General features: G+C 36.8%; 1 protein-coding gene and 1 pseudogene across 4 annotated transcripts in view; both read right to left on the bottom strand.

The window, feature by feature from the left end:
* CDK14 (cyclin dependent kinase 14) overlaps positions 1–24632 on the bottom strand; it is a 563325-nt gene that overhangs the window by 194437 nt on the left and 344256 nt on the right. For all 3 annotated transcript variants that reach the window (XM_081079441.1, XM_081079443.1, XM_081079442.1), the window contains one exon: positions 10900–10993. In XM_081079441.1, the coding sequence (XP_080935567.1) occupies positions 10900–10993 (94 nt within the window). The remainder of the gene's footprint in view (positions 1–10899; positions 10994–24632) is intronic.
* On the bottom strand, positions 9033–10401 carry LOC308510275 (elongation factor 1-alpha 1-like; annotated as a pseudogene). Its single transcript has one exon. The product of its transcript is annotated as an elongation factor 1-alpha 1-like (transcript).

Genomic DNA, 24632 nt, shown 5'->3' on the forward strand with positions numbered 1-24632 from the left:
AGTAACAGACACAGGAATTCAATGCTTCACACCAAACAAGGGCTTCTCATACAAGACAATGCTTTATATTAGGGTGGTGCAAAAGTAATTGCGGTTTAAAAGGCTAAAAATAATCGCAAAAACCGCAATTACTTTTGCACCAACCTAAGATAAAGGCGGTCAAGAGTATTTGGAAGCGCCTTGATGCACGAGGAAGAATGATCCTTAATTCACCAAATTCAGGCTCAGGACCCTAATGTTCATGTTATTATGACTAAGCACATACAGGTGGCTGTTCCCTCCACCTAAATGCTCTGTTCTCTGGTAGCTACACGTCTTGTTCCTTCCCTACCTCCACTCTATACACAAGTATCACCTTCTAAGAGACCTCTCCAGAACACCATATATAAAGTAGCACCTGCCATGCAATGCTTAGGAGACTCATTATCTATTTATTTGCTTATTGTCTGTCTCCCCTCACAGGAATATAAGTTCCATGAGAACAGGGACTTCCATGTTGTACATGGCTGTCTCCCCAGAATATGGATGAGTATTTAGCCTATAATAAGCACATAAGAAACATTTGTTGAAGAAATGACTAACAATGAGAAAGTGAATGATTTCAGGAAACTGTTCTCATTTCCATTTACAGAAAGTTTGTAACACTATAATATAAATGCAAGATCACTTGGGGTAAAAAATATGTTTTCACCATGGGACTAAATTCAGATCTCTACATAACAGCCAGCTAATCTTCAAATAGAAGTTTCTTTGCAAAAAGTAATGTGATGAGCTATCCTATAGTGGGATATCCCACTGTCCTGTTGTTTCCGTAAGACAAATGACCCTACTGAAATTTACTACTAAAATTTCTATTGGCTTATGAGCACAGAACTTACTTTATTAGAATATCTGTCTCGTGTGCTCCAATGTTCATTGCAGCTTTGTTTACGGTGGCCAAGACATTGAAACAACCAAAACGTCCTTCGATAGATGAATGGTTAAAGAAGTTGTGGTATATATACACAGTGGAATACTATTCGGCATTAAAGAAAGATGATATAGGAACATTTGTGACAACATGGATGGATCTTGACAGTATAATGCTAAGCGAAATAAGTCAGACAGAAAAAGCAGAGAACCCTATGATTTCACTGATATATGGTATATAAACCAAAAACAACAAAAGAACAAGACAAACAAATGAGAAACAAAAACTCATAGACACAGACAATAGTTTAGTGGTTACTAGAGGGTAAGGGGTGTGGGGGGAGGGAGATGAGGGTAAGGGGGATCAAATATATGGTGATGGAAGGAGAACTGACTCTGGGTGGTGAACACACAATGGGATTTAAAGATGATGTAATACAGAATTGTACACCTGAAATTATGTAATTTCATTAACAATTGTCACCCCAATAAATTAAAAATAAAAAGAAATGGAAAAAAATAAAAAATAAATAAATAAATAAAAAAAATAAAAAAAGAATATCTGTCTAATGTCTCTCCATATATGAATCACTCAATTTTTATTTATCTAACATCTTCATTTGCACTGGATTGCCCTTCATTTTTCTTCTACATGGAATTTTTCTTTCCTTCTTCTCCTTCGAACTCCTGACCTGGGAGGACCTTAGGTATCACTAGTCCAAGGGTTTTCAACCTTTCTTTCAGCAGTGGGATCTGTTTCACAATTAAAATCTTAATGAAAGGAGAGCTGGGAGTGGAGGGGCTGGCACAGTGCCTCCTCGAGGCCACGCCGACCTTGACTCTAGCATCTTGCAGACAGGAGAATCATGAGTCTCCTTTGAAAATCATGGATAGTCTAAACTTTCCTCATTAAACTCAGATGTATTTTCTGTGTCAACGCTTCCATTTCTTGGACAGGAAACCCTTCTCCTGCTCTGGGCTAAAAGCATTAACTGAACAAATACATTACACAGTGTGAGGAACACGCTAAGGAAACAGAAAAGAAGGGCTCTGGCTTCATATTCCCCACCCACCACTCAAACAGACCTTAGTTGATCTATAATTTCCCTAAAGGGAGCGATTTTTTCCTCTGTCTTATCCCTCACATCTCTGCTGCTTGCCCTCACCTTGACTTTGATGTCACTGCACTGGTTCTCTCCTGGTCACTCCCCCACCCCCAGACCATGAACATCCCTAAAGCTTAGGCAGGGCGCCCCCTCCACCTTCTCCTCAGTCAGGAACGAGTATGGTTTGGGAGTCACCATTGTCTAGTTTCAGTGAATGGATCCCTTGATGATCATGTTTCTCCTGATTCTGTATGTTCTGTGTCCTGAACATCTCCACCTGGGGTCACCTGTTAACACAGGAAGCCCAGAAACCTGAGCTCTCTTTTTCCTCTCCCTCCACTGGCACTCCCTTTCAATATCTCCATTGTTTTCAATGACCTCACTAATCACGTAGTTCCCCCAAGCTTGAAACTCTGAAGTTAACTTTGACTCCTTTCTCTTCTTTATCATTTATATCCGGGACATATCACAACAGTTTTACAACAACATCCTTCAGATCTGACTTTCTGGAAGCTATTCAAACGGAGCCCAGTTGACAGTACATTTGAGAAGAGCAAGGCCTGTGTCTATTGGCTTCCCACCGCCTGTATGCACAGTGCCAGGCACAGAAGAGATGCCTAATAATCCCGCTGAAAGAATAATTGAACGGGACAAAAATATGTGATGCTTACAGTAGCATGAAAACCACAAGCAAATTACCTAATAATAGGGCAATGTGTTAGTACATTTATAAGATATTATAGTATCATTAAAATAATGTTTTCAAGTATATATTAATGGCTTGGAAATTGCTCCCTATTTAATGTGAAAATAAAGAGAAGCTAGATACAAAAACCATACATTTACTATTAACCCAACTGTGAAAACCTAGAAAATACAAAAATGTGTAACACTGGTTATCTCTAAATGGTGATTTTTATTTATTTTCATACTGCTTTTAATTTTTTTAACTGCTTTATTTTTGATAAATTTAACACTCCACAAAAGAATTGCCATTGTGTAAATACCTATGCCTATTGATAAAGCTTGAGAGAAGCATGTACAAATTAAAAGAGGCATTTGTTTCAGGGTGGGAGGTATATCTCTCCCACTTTGTTTTTCTAAAGTTGACTTGAAAAACTATTGTTTAATACTTTCAATAGCCTTCACCCCAACATGTATTGCTTACTGCCCTACTACTGTCAGTCTTTCTACAATTGAATTTATCATTATATCATACTATATGAATTTTGCTAAAATGCCATTTTAACACTCTTTTTTAAAAAAAATTGTTCTGTCTCCTTATTATTTTATTGATAAAATGAGATAAAAAGTCCTCAATCTATTGAAGTCCAGTTTTGACCATCCAGTCGCACATTCCACCCACACAGGACAGACTCCCACTCTGTACCATTCACTGCCTGATGTCCTGTCTCCCTTAGTCCACTTCAAAACTTTCTTCAATGCTTAACAAAAATTTACTTAGTGATTTGACCTTTAAACACCCACAGACCTTTACCTATAATCCTGTAATATCATGCATTTTTAGAATTAAAAATGGTTAGAGCTGTAAGACATTACTGAAATCACATTTCCATGGTAACTTGTGCTGCAGAGAGAGTGCTGAAGTACGGTGGAAATGACCTCAAGTAAATCTAAGTTTTGTGATGACACAAAACTGTGATACCAATAGTCCATCTTAATAATGTGGCTGCTATAGCCAATTGTATGGTAATGACCATCTAAGGAGTCAGTGTCAGCTTTCTCTCCCAGGCTGTCACAGCAAATCATGAAATCTCAGGGTTATGCTTTCAGCTAAGATCCTGGAAATGGAGCCAGGATCGGGAAGTAAGTACTGGAACTGAGTCCACTGCAAAACATGGAGGCTTAAGAAAAGATCTGACTCAAAGGCCAGGCTGAGTAGAAGCTTTCAAAGTCACAAGCGGCTCTTTTCACACACACTCACACCCACGCACTTGGAAATTCTAAGTGACATACATTAAGAGAAACATATTAAAAACTGTACCAATCGAATAATGTATTATACAAAGGTTAACCAACAGCTGGCAGATGAAATTCTATTATAAGCCAGGAGAGCCAGGAGACAGGGAAAGGTGAAACTCTCGGGGCTCAGAAAATTCAAAGGCAGGGAGAGGAAGGACAGGTCCCCAGGTGGAATCATGCTAGCCCCTCTGTAATGGCTGCTGTGCGTTGGGCCATGAGAAACATAAGCCCAGAAGCATGTGCCAAAGGTCTCAGGTGGCTGTGCAAGCACTCTGCCACTTGTCCAGCTGTTGTGAAGTGAAAGAGATATATATTCCCAGGGTCTCACCAAGCAGATTTCTTCTTCAATTCAGAATAATGTGATTTACACATTTTTTTAATTAGTTTTGATTTTGTCACTCTGAATATACAGAGGGTACCAAAAAAAAATGTATGCACATTTTAAAAAAGGAAAAAACTATTAAAATCACGCTGATGGCAACCACTTTGAGCACATCCTGTAACTGCAGAAGTCAAACGTGACTTGTATTCATCTTTCGTTACCAGTATATATTGAGTATTAGAATTTTAATACAGTTTTTTTTCCTTTCTTAAAACGTGTATACATTTTCTTGGCACCCTCTCTATATTTACCTGGATGAATACATCTACTGCTCGCTTTTGCAATTAAGAGAGGTGAAGGGAATGCATCATGCCACATTAAAAAATGGGTAATGCTAAAGAAATGAAAATAAATCACATTTTCACCTTAGAGCGGAGTTAGTGCTTAGAGAAGTACCCATTCACCTGGCAATTCAAAGTATCTTGAATATAATTTGTCAAAATTCCATCACTTTCCTTCTTTCTTGCATATGAACATCACAATTTCAAGGAAAATTGTGTAATGGTGAAATCTCAGATTAGAGCATAGCCAACTCACTTTAGACATATCACCAGAGTGATGATATTGTAGAAATGAATTCACTGGACTCGTTAAACATGTGAATGGCTCCTTTCCATCAAAGAGGAAAAAAGAAAAGAAAAAAAAGAAAAGAAAACCTCAAAAGAAACATATAAAGGCTTTACTGACGGATGCGTGTTGCCTTTCACATTCGTTATAAGACTCAGTGTATGGGAGTTAATTATATTAGGTAGCTTGGGTAACAAACTATTAATTTTGTGCTTCAAAGTTATTAACTTTTATATAGACAGCTCATAGGTGAATAAACGGACTTAATCCCTGTATTAAAATATAAAGCAAACCAAATAATCCCATGTTTCACAACTTCTCAAAGTTGATTATCTCCTTGGCAATCCTTTACCCCAGGCTGGATACACAACTGCCGCTTTAGAAAAAAGATTTTCTGGCAGTTTATACGACAAGCTTGTGAAAGAGGATTTAATTACACTTTCAGTCATTCCTCTTCACAGCAGATGTAAAAGGCCACCAAGGAAAAGCATTTTTGTCCCTGTGAATCAACCATATTGGGTTACTACAATGTCCTCTTACAGTGATCTCAGAACTCCTAAGAGAGTCTGCTTGTAGAACATGACATATAGGGAGTATTTCCAAAGTTAAACAATTCAGCAGAGGAAATAAAATATTTAAGATGATAACATTTACTGTCAAAAGAAACTTGTAGATTTCTCTTTCTTTGAACATGTCCAATTCCTCAGGGTAAAACATAACATTTTAATTGTAAAACAGCAATTTTACATAGATGATGATATTTATCTCCTAATTACCAAAGGACATTTTGCTTGTAAAAAACACTCCACCTGTATAATAACTACAGTAAAAGATGGAGTTATTACAATCAATCATGATGCTTCTCTGTGTTTAAGGGTCTCTGTGCTCTAACAAGAGCTAACAGTAGTTTGGTATATCAATATTCCTATGGGAAATTTACAATGATTTATTTCTTTGATTTATTAAAAGCCTCGCATAGCTCAAAGGGCCCTGAATACCCATAAAATTAATAAACAATGGCTATAAAATTAAGACATAATAGCAAAATCTCCATACAGGAAACAATGCAACAGGATAGCACCTATTGGAAATTACTCACATTATAAAAAATATTTAACATGAAAATTTTGATTAAGCTTTAATCAAAAGCTATGCTTTCATGAAATTCATTTTTTTGGTTTTATTGCTATAAAATATACCTCTTTTCTAGTATAACCAAATCCTTTTATTTAAAATTTATTCTGAAGCAATGTATAAGTGGAGATATTTCTTTCTATGTGATTCCCTCTTGAAGTTTGCTAATATAAAAAATTCAGTAAACTAATGATTCAACCATAAAAACCAGTAATTTGACGGGTTATTTAAATATTGTTCAATAGCTATAACGCAGTGAACAGTTTAGTGCAATCTGAAGTTTAGGAAATTATCCTCAGACTATAAATAAGCGATATTATTACTATTATAATAATACTTTAGCATTTAATTAAATTAAAAAGCTAAATATTTGAAGATATGTTTTAGCATAAAAATCTACATGATGTGAACTACAGTCCATTAAAATTCCCTCTTCTATTATTTTTTGCAAAGATACAATATTTGAACAAGTTTATTTTATTTTTAAGAAAACAACTGGAGAAAAGTTATTCAAAATAATTGAATGAAAATAAAGGATGGAGTAGAAAAAAGGAAAAGAAAATATGGTTCAAAAACCATTTATGCTTGGGCCATAAAATATGAATAAATAAATATAATTTATTCTTGGGTGGGGAAGCTCAATTTTATATCATTTCTTCCTAATATAATCTACAGGCTCAATACAATCTCAGTGAAATCAGTAAGAGATTTTCTTGGAAAGAGGAAGAAGAAAATGTTTCATGAGTTTAGATGAAAGGATGGATATGTAAGAATAGTCAATAGATGTATGAAAATTAAATTTACTGTATTAAGGATTTTCAGTTCTAATAATTATTCTTTACTAATAGGATAACTGGCAAAGGATGTTTCTGGCAGCACTTTATACAGTTAAACACTGTAAACCAGCTATCACATAGGGTTGATTATGCAAATAGTATCTCATCCATACAACGAAACACTCCCCATCATTAAGAATGATGATAAGTTTCTGGATTTATTTTTCAATGAAAGGTGTTGATTACATGCTGTTAAGTAAAAAAAGAAAGTAACAAAATATATTTATAAGATACGAGTTAATTTTTTTAAACATGTGTAGCAATGCAGGATATATATCAAAATAGCAAATGTGATCGTCTCTGGGCAGTACGGTAAAGTGATTTTTCAACTTTTATACTTTTTGACATAGTAGGAATTTTCCATTCTAAAGCTGCATTATTATTATAATCATAAGACGTTAGTTGAACATTGTGTGGGACTTTACGGATCACAAAAAATAATTAAGTGAAATGGAAAAGAAGTGGCTACAGACAGCTTCTGGGAGAACAAACCAATAGGGCTGCACCTCGAAGAAGGTTTCTGTAATGTTAGGGACTGTGCTGTTTGTCCATCTGTTGGGAGTGGACAGGGACGCCTGGCATATGGGTATCCCTGCATGGATGAATCACATGTGCTTTGATTCCCTAGTTTCCATTCTCCTTTTCTTATCATTTTAATGCTGACATCAAGGTGAACACAGGACTGACACTCTCAGTTTATATCTATTAACCCTACTGCAGTCCTTCTACTTACTACGAAAGCTACATTTTAAGGGTGGACTTGCATAACCAAAACAAATGATAACCCAATAAGTACATTTCCTGACATGGTCCATACTAAAATGTGCCCCAGTAATTTCATATGGGAGTTTTATTAAAGATGATAAAAGTATGATAATGCGGTTGACTGTAACAAGGTATATGGTTTGAATCCTTTGAACAAAAAGCTTACGTTGTCTAGCTCCTATTCCATGTTTTAAATAATAAGTTCACGTGAATGTTCGCTAATGTGGAAGCTCCATTGAACAAAAATATTTGGTATAAAAATGACTTGATAAAAATGATAACAACTTACATTTACGGTATTTGCTATATGCCATAGTTCTAAAAGCACTTTATGTGTCTTAAGTCAATTATTCTTCAAAACGACCTGTGAAGTAGTTGTTACTATTATCCCACATTTCACTAATGGTGAAACTAAGGCTCAAGAGCTAAGCCCCTTGCCTAACGTGACAAAGCAGATGACAAACTCAGATAGTCTTTTATTTTTATTTTCTCAGATTTTAAAAAATTTAAGTATTTTAATTTTAGAAGACTTTTAGAAAAGATATGAAAAATAGTACAGAGAGTTCCTGTACAACCCTCTCCAGTTTCACCTATTATTAAAAATCTTACCTTATATGAAACATTTGTCACAACTGAGGACACACTGTTATGCTGGTATCTACTAAACTTCCCACTTTGCTAGGATTTCACTAGTTTATTTTTAATGTTCTTGTTCTGTTCCAGGATTCCATCCAAAACATCACATTACATTGAGGTGTCATGTCTCTTTAGCCTCCTCTGGATTGTGACAGTTTCTCAGACGTTCCTTGTTTTTATGACCTTGACAGTTTTGAGGAATACTAGTCAGTTATTTTGTAGAATGTCTCTCAATTGGGTTTGTGTGATGTATTTCTCATGATTAGACTGGGGTTATGGTTTTGAGACAAAGACCACGAAGGCGAAGGGCCATTATCAATACATCCCGTCAAAGCTACACGCTACCAACATGACGTATCTTTGATGAAGCAAATCCCGAAGACCTGGCTGAGAGACTGTAGGCCTGGCTTCTTCTTTTTTTCTCATTAAACTTTGTTTTAATGGGTCTCAAAATTCGGTGACAGATTTTTGGTCAAGTTGTTTCCATTAAAAAGTACTGATTTTAAAAACTAATAACGTAAAAACTGCCACACAGAAAAAAACAAATGGTCCACAAAACATTCTCCTTTCCTTCTGAAGGTTTTACGATGCATTGTAATCATTAACCAGTCTTTTACTATTACACTTAAATGGCCAATGGAGACAAACAGTTCTGAGACCATTCTTCCACCACTGATTAAGACTGGGGTGGCAGGTATTGGGGATAACATTCAATTAGCCTTCTGAGCTTTCTGGGCAGACTTGGTGACCTTGCCAGCTCCAGCTGCTTTCTTGTCCATTGCTTTGATGACACCCACAGCAACTGTCTGTCTCATGTCACAAACAGCAAAACGACCAAGAGGAGGGTAATCAGAGAAGCTCTCAACACACACGGGCTTGCTAGGAACCATGTCAATGATGACAGCATCACCAGATTTCAAAAACTTCGGGCCATCTTCCAGCTTTTTCCGTGATCGACGATCAATCTTCTCCTTCAGCTCAGCAAATTTGCAAACAATGGACAAGAATTGTGTGACAATCAAGCACAGGTGCATATCCGGCACTGATTTGGCCTGGATGGTTCAGGATAATCACCTGAGCAGTGAAGCCAGCTGCCTCCATTGGTGGGTCAGTTTTGCTGTCACCAGACACACTGCCACAACGAACATCTTTGACAGACACATTCTTGACATTGGAGCCCACATTGTCCCCAGGAAGAGCTTCACTCAAAGCTTCATGGTGCATTTCAACAGACTTTACTTCAGTTGTAACATTGACTGGAGCAAAGGTGATCACCATGCCGGGTTTGAGAACACCAGTCTCCACTCGGCCCACAGGGACAGTACCAACACCACCAACTGTGTAGACATCCTGGAGGGGCAGACGCAAAGGCTTGTCAGTTGGACGAGCTGGTGGCAGGATGCAATCCAGAGCTTCAAGCAGTGTGGTTCACTAGCACTGCCATCTTTATGGGTGACTTTCCATCCCTTGAACCAAGGCATGTTAGCACTTGGCTCCAGCATGTTGTCACCATTCCAACCAGAAATTGGCACAAATGCAACTGTGTCAGGGTTGTAGCCAATTTTCTTAATGTAGGTGCTGACTTCCTTAACGATTTCTTCATATCTCTTCTGGCTGGAAGGCAGCTCAGTGGAATCCATTTTTCACACCCCGTGTGTAAGCCAGAAGGGCATGCTCACGGGCCTGCCCATTCTTAGAGATACCTGCTTCACATTCACCAACCCCAGCAGCAGCAATCAGGACAGCACAGTCAGCCTGAGACGAACCTGGAATCATGTTTTTGATAAAGTCTCTGTGTCCTGGGGCATCGATGATGGTCACGTAACACTTGCTGGTCTCGAATTTCCACAGGGAGATAGATATCAATGGTGATCCCACGTTTGTGTTCAGCTTTCAGTTTATCCAAGACCCAAGCATACTTGAAGGAACCCTTTCCCATCTCAGCAGCCTCCTTCTCAAATTTTTCGATGGTTCTTTTGTTGATCCCACCACGTTTGTAGATCAGATGGCCAGTAGTGGTAGACTTGTAGGAATCTACGTGTCCAATGACAATGATGTTGATGTCTGTCTTTTCCTTTCCCATTTTGGGTTAGATTCAGCGGTGGTTTTCACTACACCTGTGTTCTGGTGGCAAACCCATTGCGAAAAAGCTCCATTTTAAAGTTACTATCCTCTTCACCCCTCACCCTCTTTCTATGGTCTACTTCATGGAAAAAAGTTACTGATCCAAGCGCACATGTAAGTGGGTGGGAGTGGGATGGAATTAGCTACACATACTTGAAAGGGAGTATCTCTATAAATTGTTTGCAGTTTTTCTGTCAGAAATCTCATTTTTACCCACTACTCTATATTGCCTCTAACATCCTGTCCTTTTTTACCATTTTTGCATATCTTTCATATGCAGTAGTTTAAAAACAACATAATTCTGAACTAATTTCCTGCTTTTTCTAAGGTCCAAAAGTATGTTAGAATTGAATGTGACAACCAATACATTTGTTAAAAATTATTTTCCACTAGAGTGTGTCACTAACGGATGAACTAGAAACCAAGTTTCCTCAAAAGAGTTCTGTAAAGAACTTACCAGAAATATCCGTTCAAGTTGATCCTGAATGTCTTTCATTCCTGGAAAAGCAGCAACTCCTTGGATCATTTCAACAAAGATGCAACCAACTCCCCTAAAGAGAGAAGAAAGAATCGTTACAAAACTTCAATATATTCTGCTTAGAAAACTGTCTGCAATTAAAACATCTACAGCTACAAAGAAGAAACAACAAATCAATAATATTCTTACTGAGTCCCACCAGCCCGGCTGTGACACGTGTACCTAGATCCCAGAACTTTCCTCCCTATTTCTGCCCACTGGCCTAAAAGGACTTTAAAGAGATGCAACTGTATTGGGCTCAGAACACAGTGGAAACCAATATAATGTAAGCCTTGGTGGCTCCATCTTACTTACAGGATACAGTCAAGGAACTCCCTAGCCTGATATAGAAAGCCTCCACAGTGTCGTTCTAATGGCTTTTTCCAACCCTATTTCATAAATTCATAATGTATTCTCCTCCCTAGCTGCCCAGGACTCATACCTCTCTTTGCATCAAAATCATCTGGGAAACTTATAAAAACTGCAAATGATCTGAACACCCCCCCACCCCAAAGATTCTGTTTCAATCAGTCTCGGCTGAAGCCCAGGCATTGACTAGAGCTGCTCTGTTACTTCAGGGCAACTACGCTGGGGATCTCTGAGTCAGACTGATCTGCTCACGGCCCAAGCAGAAACCTATATACCTTGGCTCAAACTGCTCCACTACCTAGAACTTCCTCCTTCTTCATCTATTTGCTCTTCACATGTCAATCCAACCCAACCTCTATAATCTAATTTAAATGCCATCTCTTCCATGAAGCCTTCCGTGAACGTCCCAGCAGGAAGAATAACTCCCTTTAGGAGTTTATTTGTTAAGCTTTTATTCACTATATCAGCCATCTACTATGGTCAGCTTCCTCTCCTAGCTGAGGCTTCCATGCCCACAGTTCCTATCTAGCAGGGCAGTTCAGCAGCATACGAGCACCAGGAGACCGTGCCTCCCAGACATAGCAGCCTGCACCTAACCCAACAGGAACAACCAATCCATCGGATGGGCAGAGAGCTAGATACCGCTGCCGGGACTCTGAAGAACAAGTCACTTGGGAACAAAGTGGAAAGAAATTAGCATATGTAGATGGAATAATTCGCATTAATTGCAGAGAACTAGCAAGAATGGTCACTTGCCTACGAATGACATTCCCTGAACGGACTTGGTTCCTGCCTTCCTAAGACCTGGATGTTCAGATAATCCAGTGTTTTTGCCAGATCTCTCTACCTGCTAGTAATTCTCCAGGACTTTTCTTTTTTTAATGGCTTTACTTTGAATGGGTTTATGTTTCCTGAAAGTGTACTAATAATATCATGAATATATTGGGACACTTCTTCAATTGCTGCACTTATATTCAATTTAGGGTGAGCAAATCCTTGTGTCTTTAACTTATTTCAGACCCTTCCAGAGGTTAAAGACAAAGGACCTACTTTTCTACAGCTGCCCCAGTTGTTATCACAATTGTAAATAAACAATGTTTTGAATGAAAGAAGTAATACATTTGCAGAAATCTCTTCTCTATTATACCACATAATTTCTATCCAAATTGAACACCAATAGTATATAGAGTTGCAATGACTAAAAACAAACAAATGTTACTTTATATCATAAAGAATACTTCTATTAAAGTAGTCAAAAATTAATTTTAAAATCAGTGTTCTAGGAAGATGGGTTTTAACACAAGTTGTTTTTCTTTAAGATTTGAAAGACAACATAGGCATTGAGAATTATTTTATTACCATATTAAAATGCAATGATATTCTTATAAATATTGGGACTTCTGATGTCCAGTTAAATCTAAAATTTCAATTTGGTAGTTTTCCAAATTTTTATGCCAAGAATTCTTTTCTAAGACCACTGGCCTACATTTCTACCATCTTCTTATTTAAGTTTATATAAAATATCTTGGACCTCAACTAGTATTCTGCACCTTCCCTTTTTTTCACATTGAGAATATACCCTCTATTCTCTTTCCCACTACAAGCTACACCTCTGAGTAAGAAGACCCTCAGAAGAAACCACAGTTGACCCCACTGTGTACTCAACTAAGCTGGCTGGTAAGGTAACCATTACACTGTCAGAGCTACTTAGAGAAATTCTTTTGCTACTGCTTGTGCTTAGTCTATATTGTCTCCATAATGTGATACTTAGAACAATGAAAACACAAATCTATGCTGTAATTCTACTCAGTTGGTATGCAATGATATAGCACGTATATAGGCTAGCTAAGGGACCCGACGTCTCTTTTCTAATGGATGTTTCTATGACATCATTTTTCAAAGAAGCCTTAGGGTACACTAATGAAGCTGAGGGAATTATACTTAAAGGATTTATAAAAAGAGATAGAAAGCTCAAGACAATGAAAAAGTAGAAGTATAAAACACAGCAATATATTAACAGAGCAGAATACTTTATTACTAGAGCTGCCTTATGCCAAAGAGCAATAAAAGCCCTACAATTTAATATGAAAGGACTATTACCTGCTTTCCTCCCCCCACCTTCTATTTTCCATTAGCTCTCTGTTCTTTCTCTTGATGGAGTAAGTTGATTGCTCTGAGTAGTTTACTCAGAAAGAATTCATCCACTTAAGTTCTATATTTATGCTATACACACACATACACAAACATACACACACAAACACGGGGTGCCAAAAAAATGTATAAAGATTTTAAGAAAGGAAAAAACTGTATTAAAATTGTAATACTCGATATATACCGATAACGAAAGATGATTACAAGTCATGTGTATACATTGTTTTGACACCCTTGATCGATCGATCGATCGATCAATCTATCTATCTATCTATCTATCTATCTATCTATCTATCTATCTTATTTCAGGATATGTATCCTTTAATTTGTTCCTTCTTTTGATAATTTGAATAATTATGTAATCATCACCCATTTAGTCTAAATTTTTCAAGAATAAGAACTGACCACAAAAGGTTACAATTAAAACTGTTATAAGATGCGGTGTGTTCATGAAAACTACCAGTACCAAATAGCTGCACTGGTGAATTTACCAAATGTTTAAAGAATTAATATCAAATATTCTCAACTCTTCCTGAAAATTGAAGAGGAGGGAATACCTCCAAGTTCATTCCACGAGGCCAGCATTATCGTGATACCAGAGCCAGATAAGTATAAGAAAAGAAAACTACGGTACAGACCAATATCCCTGATGAATATAGACACAAAAATTCTCAACAAACCGTTAGCAAATCAAATTCAAGAGCACATCAAAAGAATTATACAGCAGGACCAAGTGGCATTTATCCCTGGAAAGCAAGAAAGCTTCAATATATTTACGTCAATCTATGTGATCTATCAGATTAATAGAATGAAAAATAAAAATCACATGATCAACAGATGCAAAAAGACATTTGACAAAATGCAATGCTTCATGAAAAAAGCCCTCAACAGATTGAGTACAGAGGGAACAGGCCATATGTGACAAAGCCACAACTAACACCATACTTAATGGTGAAAAACTGAAAGCTGTTTTTCTAAGATCAAGGACAAAACAACAATGTCCACTTACTCTTATTCAAATATAGTATTAGTACTAGCTGGAACAATTAGGCAAGTTGAAGAAAAGTTATCCAAATCAGAAAGAAAGAAGTAAAACTGTCATTAACTGCAGGTAATATAATTTTGTATATAAGAAATCCCAAGGACTCAGCCAAAAAGCTGTTGTAACTAATCAACAAATTAGGTACAGTTGCAGGATATAAAATAAACATATAGAAATCAGTTGCATTTCTATATACTAATAATAAAACATCTGAAAAAAAATAAAGAAAATTATCTCATTCAGAACATAAAAAACAAAACAATCACATACTTAGGAATAAACTTAACCAAGGAGGTGAAAGATCTCTACATTGAACAGTAGAGTACATTGATGAAAGACATTGAAGACATGAACAAATGGAAAGACATCCTATGTTTATAGATCAGAAGAATTAATATTGTTTAAATGTCCTTACGAATCAAAGCCATGTATAGATTCTATGTAATTTCTATAAAAAATACAATGGCATTCTCCACTGAAGTAGAAAAAAAACCCCTAAAATTTGTATGAAACCACAAAAAACATGAATACCCAAAGTAATCCTGAGAAAGGACAAAGGCAGAGGCATCCCGCTCCCTGGTTTCAAACTATACAACAAAGCTATAGCAATTAAAACAGTATGGTACTGGCATTAAAACAGACACATAGACCAATAGAAGAGAATAGAGAGCCCAGAATTAAATACCCATACCATATGTTTAACTAATATTCAACAAGAGAGCCAAGAAAACACGCATGGGGAAAGGACAGTCTCTTCAACAAACGGTGTTGGGAAAACCTGAATAAACACATGAAAAAAAATCAGACACCTACTTATACTACTCACAAAAATTAATTCAAAATTGATCAAAGACCTGAAAAAAGCACTTGATACTACTAGATACTACTTGATACTTGATACTACTAGAAGAAAACAGGGAAGAAATTCCTCAACATTGGTCTTGGCAATGACTTTTTAGATATGACACCAATGCAAAAATTGAAAACTAGGACTACATCAAACTTACAAGCTTCAGCACAACAAAACAAGCAATTAACAAAATAAAAAGGCAACTACACAATGGGAAATCTGTGGGTGGATTTTAATAAATTTTTATTTTTCAATTACAGTTGACAAAAAATATTATATTAGTTTCAGATGTACAACATAGTGATTAGACATTTATATAATTTAAGAAGTGAACACCTTGATAAATCCAGGACCCATATAATATCATATATAGTTATTACACTATTACTGTCTATATTACTTATGCTATACTTTGCATGTCCATGACTATTTTGTAACTACCAATTTGTACCACCTTCCCCTTTTTCACACATCCCCAACCCCCCTCACATCTCCGCAACCATCAAAATGTTCTCTGAAGCTAAAACAGAAAGATGCAGTGTGTTCAAACTCTTATTTTAGGATTAGTTACCTGGTAAGGTAAGATATAAAACATCTACCCACACTTACACATCTTTCAATTCTTTGGAACTCAAAATTTCCAAATTCAATTTATGCTGTAGATATGTAAATAGTTTTTATCATAATTCAAAACGAGAAATTAAGCAGAATCAATCATTCTTTGTCATTATCAGCAGAGAAGGACTTTTTTAGGCCTAAAGGTCATACAATTTGAGAGTTCTTATTTTAAAAAAGAATACAAAATTATGAATAAAATAGGGTACAAAATTGAATTTATAATCAGGAAATAAATCAAAAGAAATCATAAATTTTTAAAAGCTAATGAATACAACAATATAAAATTCAGAAAAGTAATGTAACATATTTATTAACTGCTGACCACACCTCTCTAATACTTTTATTTTTACAATTTTGATTACTTCATTATGCAGCAAAGATTTTTTTGCTGCATAATCTTTGATTACTTCACTTATAACAATTCTATAATAACATTTTCTGTAAAGAAAATACACAGAATATGGAGATAACTTGGTGTTTCCTCCTGCATAATGATGACTATTTTTTCTGATAATATAGAAAAAAGTTTCATTTTTTTCCTTTCATTTTCACTTCTCATTATTGGTCTAGTCATGTAAACTTTTAGGATTGTGTTCAATTTTGGAAAAACTTCTATCATGTTTCTTTCAAGTATATCTATATACTATAAACACAGTAATTCTAAAACATTCTACACAATTCCCATGATAAGATTCTAAAGGAACATGAGAGGATATGCTCAGCTTAATGTGGAGAATGAGGAAAGAATTGTCTCCAACTGACTTAGAAGTATAACCTGATAGATTATCGGGTGATGGGGTGAAAATGGGGTATTCAGGTAGAGAAGATAGGATCTAGTAAGTGAGGAATTCTGAGGGAGCCACATGCTATTGTGTGGGAGATGAACGGAAAAGTTCAAAAGAGAGAAGTCCATATTCTATACTAAGCAGTTTGTGTTTTATTCCTAATCTAGAAGGTATCATCGTTTTCCTACATCCCAATATTCATGGTGGATAAAGCTCACGTGAGTGGGGAACCCACGTTACAGTGGTGGATTAGGGGATAAAATAGTTTTGAGAACAGAAGCAATTACAACCACTAGTTGTAAAGCCACCTTGTTTCCCACACAGGGCAGCAAATGAATGAGACTAACAGTAGTATAAGCCCTCCATCTACTGGGGGATGAGGGACAAAACACAGTAATGCCCAGGGGTCCACAAACTACAGACCACGGGCCAAATCCCATCCACTTCCTGTTTCTATAATGGCCTATGAGCTAAGAATGGCTATTACATTTTAAATGGTAGAAAAAAATCAAAAGAAGAATATTTGGTGATATATGAGCATTATATGAAAGCCAAATTTCAGTGTTCATAATATTATATTGGAACAAGCCAACTCATTCATTTACATGTTGTCTGTGTTGCTTCATCACCATCATGGAAGAAGTGAATAGTTGTTACAAGGACTATATGCCCTGAAAAGCCTAAAATATTTACTATCTGATCCTTTACAAAGTTTGCCCCACCTTGATGTGTGTTATGCTCCACCTGTATAAAAACTTACTATACTATAAATAGAAGAAATCATCTTCATCAGTTATGGAGAAAAAAAAATTACATTTTATGATTATTTATGAGTAATTATTCATAGAAATGGGCTCTCAAATAAGATCTGGTTTTCACTATTTTCCTTGTCCGTTTTCCCACGATAGATACTTGTATGCTTTAGAAGTCTCCATGAATTTTGTAAAAAATTGGTATTCTTAAAACTTGATTAAAGATGAATATTTTATCTTTAAAGTATTTTAACTTAGAAATAAATTGGGAGAAAATATGTAGCTAATTTTTAACAACGGCGAGTCTACAACCAGTCCTATATGAATTTCTTCTCAAAATAGAGGATTTGGTGAGTTGATTTGAATATTGGGTTAGGTGTAAGGAGAGTTTACTTTTATGAACTTTTTTAGAGGTTTTTGTTCTGTGTTTAGAAGATTGGGGAGCAAAATCTTATGATTGGAAGTACTACCTATTGTACCTAATATGATGTGGTTAAGAATGTCACTTCACCTCTGTGGTCATCCTCCCCAAAACACTAGATGACTCCAGATTGAGGGACAGTCTACAAATGCCTGGCTAGTACTCCTCAACACTGTTAAGGTCATGAAAAACAGGGAACATCTGAGAAACTATCATTAATGCAGAGGAGGCTAAGGACACAGGACTGCTACATGCAATGTGGGATCCTAAAACAGACAAAAGAAATTAGGGAAAAACCAGCGAAGTGAAAATAAAGTTGTTTAGTTAGTAGTACTATACCACTGTGGGGTCCTTAGTTGTGACAAATGTACCACAGTAATGTAAGATATTAACAATAGGGAACACCAGGTGAGAAGTATGTAGAAACTCTCTATTGTCTTTAAAAGTTTTCTGTAAGTCTAAAACTATTCTAAAAATCAAAAGTTGATTTTTAAAAAAGACAAAATGAAGAAGGACAGTATCTCCTTGGGATAGTGTATAGAATTAGTCTTTTAAGTAGAAGAGCCACAGCATTTTGAGTTTTCCCTATATGAGAAAAAAAGAACCTCTGTGCATTTTGATGAACTTTTTCTTGAAAGCAAAATGAGCCATCTAGAACTGCAGGCTAGAATGTGAAATGTCAGTTAAGGTAACCTGAAATAATTTGTACAGTAAACTAATTAAAGATTAATTAGGTTTGATATGAAGATATTTGAAAACTGACATATCTATGCACTCTACGGCGAAGGAATTCAAGATGAAAAAAATTATCTAACCTATTAAATTTGGGGCAATGCAGGGAATGTGGAATGCAGAGAAAAACTGGACTTCTCCAGGAAGGGGCACGACATTTATCCATCAGAGTAGGAAAGAACCAGTTCAATGACACTTCTCTGGGAAGGCTTCCTGGTCCCTTCGACTGGGTTAGGTCCCCTACTTCCATGCTTCTCGTGGTACTTCCTACAACTATAATTTATTTACTTGTACATTTATTAGCCACAACCATCTTTCTCAGAATGAGGGTTTGGTCTTTTGCTTTTAAAGATAAAGTTCAAATGAGCCAAAGGGTTATGGCGATATAGCAGCCCTCCCAGACCTGAATGAAATAGGGTTAGGTCACTACAATCACCAGCTAAGATGCACTGTAACATACCTGTTTATTAAGGTTCTGTTGGGATGTTATGGTACACAGGACAACTTTATGTCTCTCAATTAAAATAGGGATTAATTAGATCCATCAACTCCTATACTCAGATAATATCTGCATTTGACACATGGCATTGTAACTGAACTGTACTCAATTTTCTCGTAAACACATCAATATTACAAGATGTGAATTAACCCAATAAATGATTATCCCACACAAAGAAGTATAAAATAGGACCTAGAGGTTATTATTTAGCTAGACTACCTTAATCTTATTTTGGTCATCAAAAAATAAAACACTGTTTTCCTTTTCTAATTCTCAGGTTCAATCGATGTACAAAGGTTCAGACGATGTAGAAAGACTTTACTATCTTAAAATATGGTTCAATTAAAATCCCCCAAAAAATCTCCTGGATTTTAGCTTCTAATTTCATCCATTTATTAACAATGGCTTGCGATTCCTCAGGGTGGAGAGCTTGAACTAGCCACAGAGCCCATGAAGGATCCTGACACAGCATAACCAGCACGTTGAGTGTGTGCAGAGAGGACAGCGACCCGCCCGGCTCACACTCTCACCACAAGGGGAGACCTGCCCCTTCTCATACCGACCTCCCTAACTGAAAGTTAGGAGGCCCCTACTCAAGTTCAGAGACTCATTTAGAGCCACTCAGAACCACCTGCATTGTCAAAACATTTGGGAAGAGGGCTGTAGATAAAGACAGTGTCAAGCTGGTTCTGGGAGGGCAGTGGATGAACAGAACCAGAACTCACCGCAGGTTCTGCCTTTCTCTTTCAATGTTATGCTGGCACCAGAAATTCCCTCAAAGCCTGTGCATCCATCGGAAGGAAAAAAAGCACCTGAAGCAGTACATATCACCCTCTAACGTGGATGCCAATCACGTGGGGCTCTCCTCAGAATGAAGATTCTGACTAGCTAGGTCTGCACTGAGCCTGCGGTCCTGCGTTTCTAACAAGCTTCGAAGCAACGCCGGAGCTGCTGGTCACAAGACCAGACAGCGAGGAGCAAGAATCAAAAGGAATCAGGGGAATTCTGTTTTGAAAGGAGTTTCATGACTTGGATTAATTCTCTGAATATGGAAGCAGGCTCCAGCCAAAGGGACAACAAAGAAACAGTAGACTGGTGAAATCCATTAGATTAAATACTAAACACAAGCTGAACTTAACCTACAGGAATGCAATACTAACTCAGAAAGGTTCCTCATTAATTAGCCTAATAGGTAATTCTATTTGGCCATGGTCCACTGAAAGACACCATTAGGCTATGAAAACTAGTGTGATTCCATGCGCCACGGCTGCCATTTATTTATGTCACTTCTCTCTGCTGGAATGTATATATTTGTAAAATAGACCAAAGAGGTTTGTTCCCTAGGAGGTTAGCTTCTAAAAGATCAATTTTTTTTAAAAAAAGTTTTTTGCAATAACTTGTAGGAAAATTGATTACACATGACAGATGTGATCTTTTCAAGTTGGCATTTGCAGTATTTGAGAGTGAAAGATTAAAAAATTACATTCCACATGCCCTTGGTGACGACTGAAGGGACTGAATTGATTAAACTGTCACTCATCATTTACTGTGGTTAGTGCTTCATTAGGCACAGATAGGCACAATATATCTTAGTCAAATACTTCTGCGGAGTACTGAGTTCCCAGGGAATGAAAACCAAACCAAACCAAACCCAGACTGTGGGTAAAAGCCCATCTCAAAAAAAACACTCAATTCAAAACAACAGACTTTTTATACGAGGAGAAACTTGAAGATATATTTTTCAAACAACCAACCAAAATTGTATCTCTAAGAAGGGGTATTTAAAATTGAGTGCATCAGAATCAAAATTAAACAAAAGCAAAACATGAAACACAGGAAGCTAACGTAGTTCAGTAAGGCGCAGGCCCAGGCCGGTCTGCTGCTGACCTGGGAACAGGTAGCAGGCAGGCGAGTGGGAGCCCCCCGCCTGCCTCCACATCTGAAACAAGACTTCAGGACGCTCAAGAAGCCCAACCACCTGAAAGTACGCGCTGGCATTAATACTCCTTGAATTGCAATGATAACTCTTCCTCACCCATTATGACATCTGTCTGTCTATCATCTGTCATCTATCTATCTTAGTGTATAATAGATATATTTCAGTATACATATATTTTAATACATATATATTTTAGTGTGTGTACATATAATTATATACATATAAAATCAGATGGCAAAGCTATATTTTTGCTTTCTGGTCTAACCTAAGCCAGAGAGAAGAATCATCCAAAACCTGTGCCTTTCCCTTGCTATTCCCATTCAGTCGTCTAGTTGTCATAGCCTAACTATTCCTAAATATCCCCCCATTATGGTCCCTAACCTTTTCCCGCTCCTCCCCCCATTCTTCCCTTTCTCTCCATCTGCTTCTTAAACCATGTTCTTCTTTCCACCCACAAATATCAGCTGTTTCACTCCTTGGTGGGATAGTTTTGTCCACAGTATGGCCTTCATGTTCTTGAACCTTAGCTTCTGTCAACTTGGAAAGATGTCTTTGACAAGTCAGGCCAAGTAATTACCACTTGGTGACACCTCCTCTGACCCCCACTTCTCCTCAACCACCTTCACCTCTATGCTGCCATTGTACCAACTGTATACCTGTGCTACAGCTCATCACACTGTCTTTCCCTCTGACCTTGAATGTGTGAATGGATCCTTCTCATCTCTATAAGCCCCAGGACCCGATTCAGAGCCTGGTGTACTGAAAAGAAGATCGTTATGGATGCCTAAAAATGCTTGAAAATTCAAAACAGACTCTCATAATGAAGATCCCAGAGATAAAGTACTAAAATAACAGCCACAGGTTCTATAGATAACAGGATGTTCAGACTGGGAAGGAACATCCAGGAACCAGGCACAATCAATACAAACAATGTAAACTGCAAAGTTCCTTACTGAGGACTACTATTAGTAAAAAATGTAAAACTCAAAATATTGCATTCAATAGCAGAGAAATATTTTTTCTTGTACTATGGAACAATAAAGGAAGAGAGAAGTCCCATTTGATTAGTCATTTAAAATGCTACCAGTGAAAGCACCTTCTCTAAGGAATAACTGTCGACCAGTCTGGACAAGAAAAAACAAATTAATAAGCCTTGCACATCTTTAATTTCGGCTTACATGACAGCTGATGCTGAACAAGGGAGTCATATTATAATATTTTTCCCTGCAAATGTATTTATCCTCCTGCAATAATGTGGGGAATTAGGTGGGGAAATTGCTTATGGGTAATTATCTTAAAAGATCAAGCAGGCAACACATTTAAGCAATCTTTTTAGAGAAACCACGTCTAGCATATCACAAAGAGAATAACTGCTGAGACAATATGTGACTGTAAAATATTTGACAATTATCTGATCTCTTGTATAATATATGGAAGACCTGAAGGCAAAAGCTTTCCATTGTAAATCCTAATTGTCCATTGTGTTGGTGAAGTCTCTGGGCTTCTTGAAATATTCTCCGACTTGCCCTGGAATGTTGCTGTTTAGACTACACATTGCACACAGCCTACAATGTGAATGATGCCCAGTGGAGCTGTGCAATGTGGTAGCAGTAGTGGGTGCTGCTTGAGGGCAGGAACCAGGTCTTTTCCACTTTTGAAACTCTGGAAAATCTGTCAAATTTTGTTGAATGAATGAAGATACGCACATAGAGTAAGAGAGACCTTTGTGGGAACGGGGCTACCCTGGGATTCTAGACATGTTTTCTTTTTTCTTTTTTCTGTGCCACCAACAGCCAGCTCATGTGGGCAGTATAACCAAGCACCTTCAGATTTGGGAGGCAGGAGGTATAAAATAGCCACAAAACAACAATAAAACAAAATTACAAATTGATTTCACTAGGTTGTTAAAATTCTGAAACAATTTCTGAATTGAACATGTTAGAATTAAACATGACAAACAGATGAAAATGTATATAGTTGATAAAGTTTTTTAATTTGTTGAGTTTGCATGAGGCTATGAATATATTCTGCCTTCAGAAACATGGCAAAGCGAGCAATTAAGAATAACCATTGAATTATCACTGAGAGAGAATAGGAAACCCTTGCCAAATTCTACGGAACATATAAACATCTCATTCTTGGAATCTACCGCCTCACATGGAAATACAGAGGAACATAAAATACCATAGCAAAAGATGAATAACCCAAATGTGTATAGGAAAATAGGCAGCTATTCAGATTCTGTCTTTAGTAATTACTAAGTGCCTGTCACAGACTATGGTTAACTTTTGTTTGTTTTTTTGAAATGGAATTCAGCAGGCTGTTTCTTGGCCACTGATAGGTTATTTTAGTTAAGTTTGACTTTAATTCTTTTTCAATTATTGTATTATTTCTTTTTTCCCCCCGTGGTATCCTTTACCAATAGGAATCTAAGGACACTACATTTGAAGGGCAAAACTGAAAAAACAAAACAAAACAAAACAAATATCTTAAGTTTATCAATTACATAAAATAACATCTAAAATCAAGACAGCTACTAGTACATCAAGTTATATTAATTCATACAGAATACCAGTAAATGAAAATGTGATTCTTAATTAAAATACAATCCGGATAATGCAATGACCTGGGGAATTAATCCACAAATGTTACAATAGCACAGAAGTCGCCTCTTCCATCCTTTAACGCACAGTATGAATTAGACAACCAAGTCCATTTACTAACTATAGTCACAAATGATGTTTCTACAAAATCACATTCCCATTCAATCAGATCTTTCCTGTACATATAAGTGAACAGTCGACCTCTGCACCTTCAATGGATTACAAACTTTATATTGACTGGAACATCTGTTAAAAGAGTTTCACTCATTGCTTCTGCTTGTTTTAATAGCAACCTGACATTGGATTCACACATGCCATTGATCCAAAGGACTACTTTCTACAATCAATTCTTTAAATTCATGTAAAATTTTTATCTTTTTCAGAGCTATCCCTTCACATTCTATTCCCTTTCATCACTAGCTTCATAAAAAAAAAAGTATATGACTTTTTTCGAGGACTTTTTTTTTCCCATAAATGAAGTTATCAGTATTTCACTGACAAGTGGTAAAGAATACAAATTCCTACCACCACACTACCATGCCAGCAGTCAAGAGGCGCCCGCCTGCACTACACTGCTTGATTGGCTCTCAGCCACCAGCACCTACAATTCAAATCTGTGACGTTTGAGCAAAATCGCAAATTTCCACAGGGCAAAAACCTTAGCAGTCAACTATCTACAGTTAAATCCATGAATATTAAACTGCCAACAAGAGCTGAACATGCAGTAAAATGTGCATATGCAGACTCACTCTCCCTCCGTAAAATGACTGAAATGTCAGTTAAGGAATACAGTTTTAAACAGGACAAAATAAGTAGAGGAGGAGACACAAGTGGATGAGAGAGAACCTTTTTCAGAAGATGCAGAAATGTAGGTAGACCATAGGCAGTTACAACTTCAAGTTAAAGTCCGAG

The sequence above is a fragment of the Rhinolophus hipposideros genome (genome assembly GCF_964194185.1).
Source record: "Rhinolophus hipposideros genome assembly, chromosome: 18".
Lineage (NCBI taxonomy): Eukaryota > Metazoa > Chordata > Mammalia > Chiroptera > Rhinolophidae > Rhinolophus > Rhinolophus hipposideros.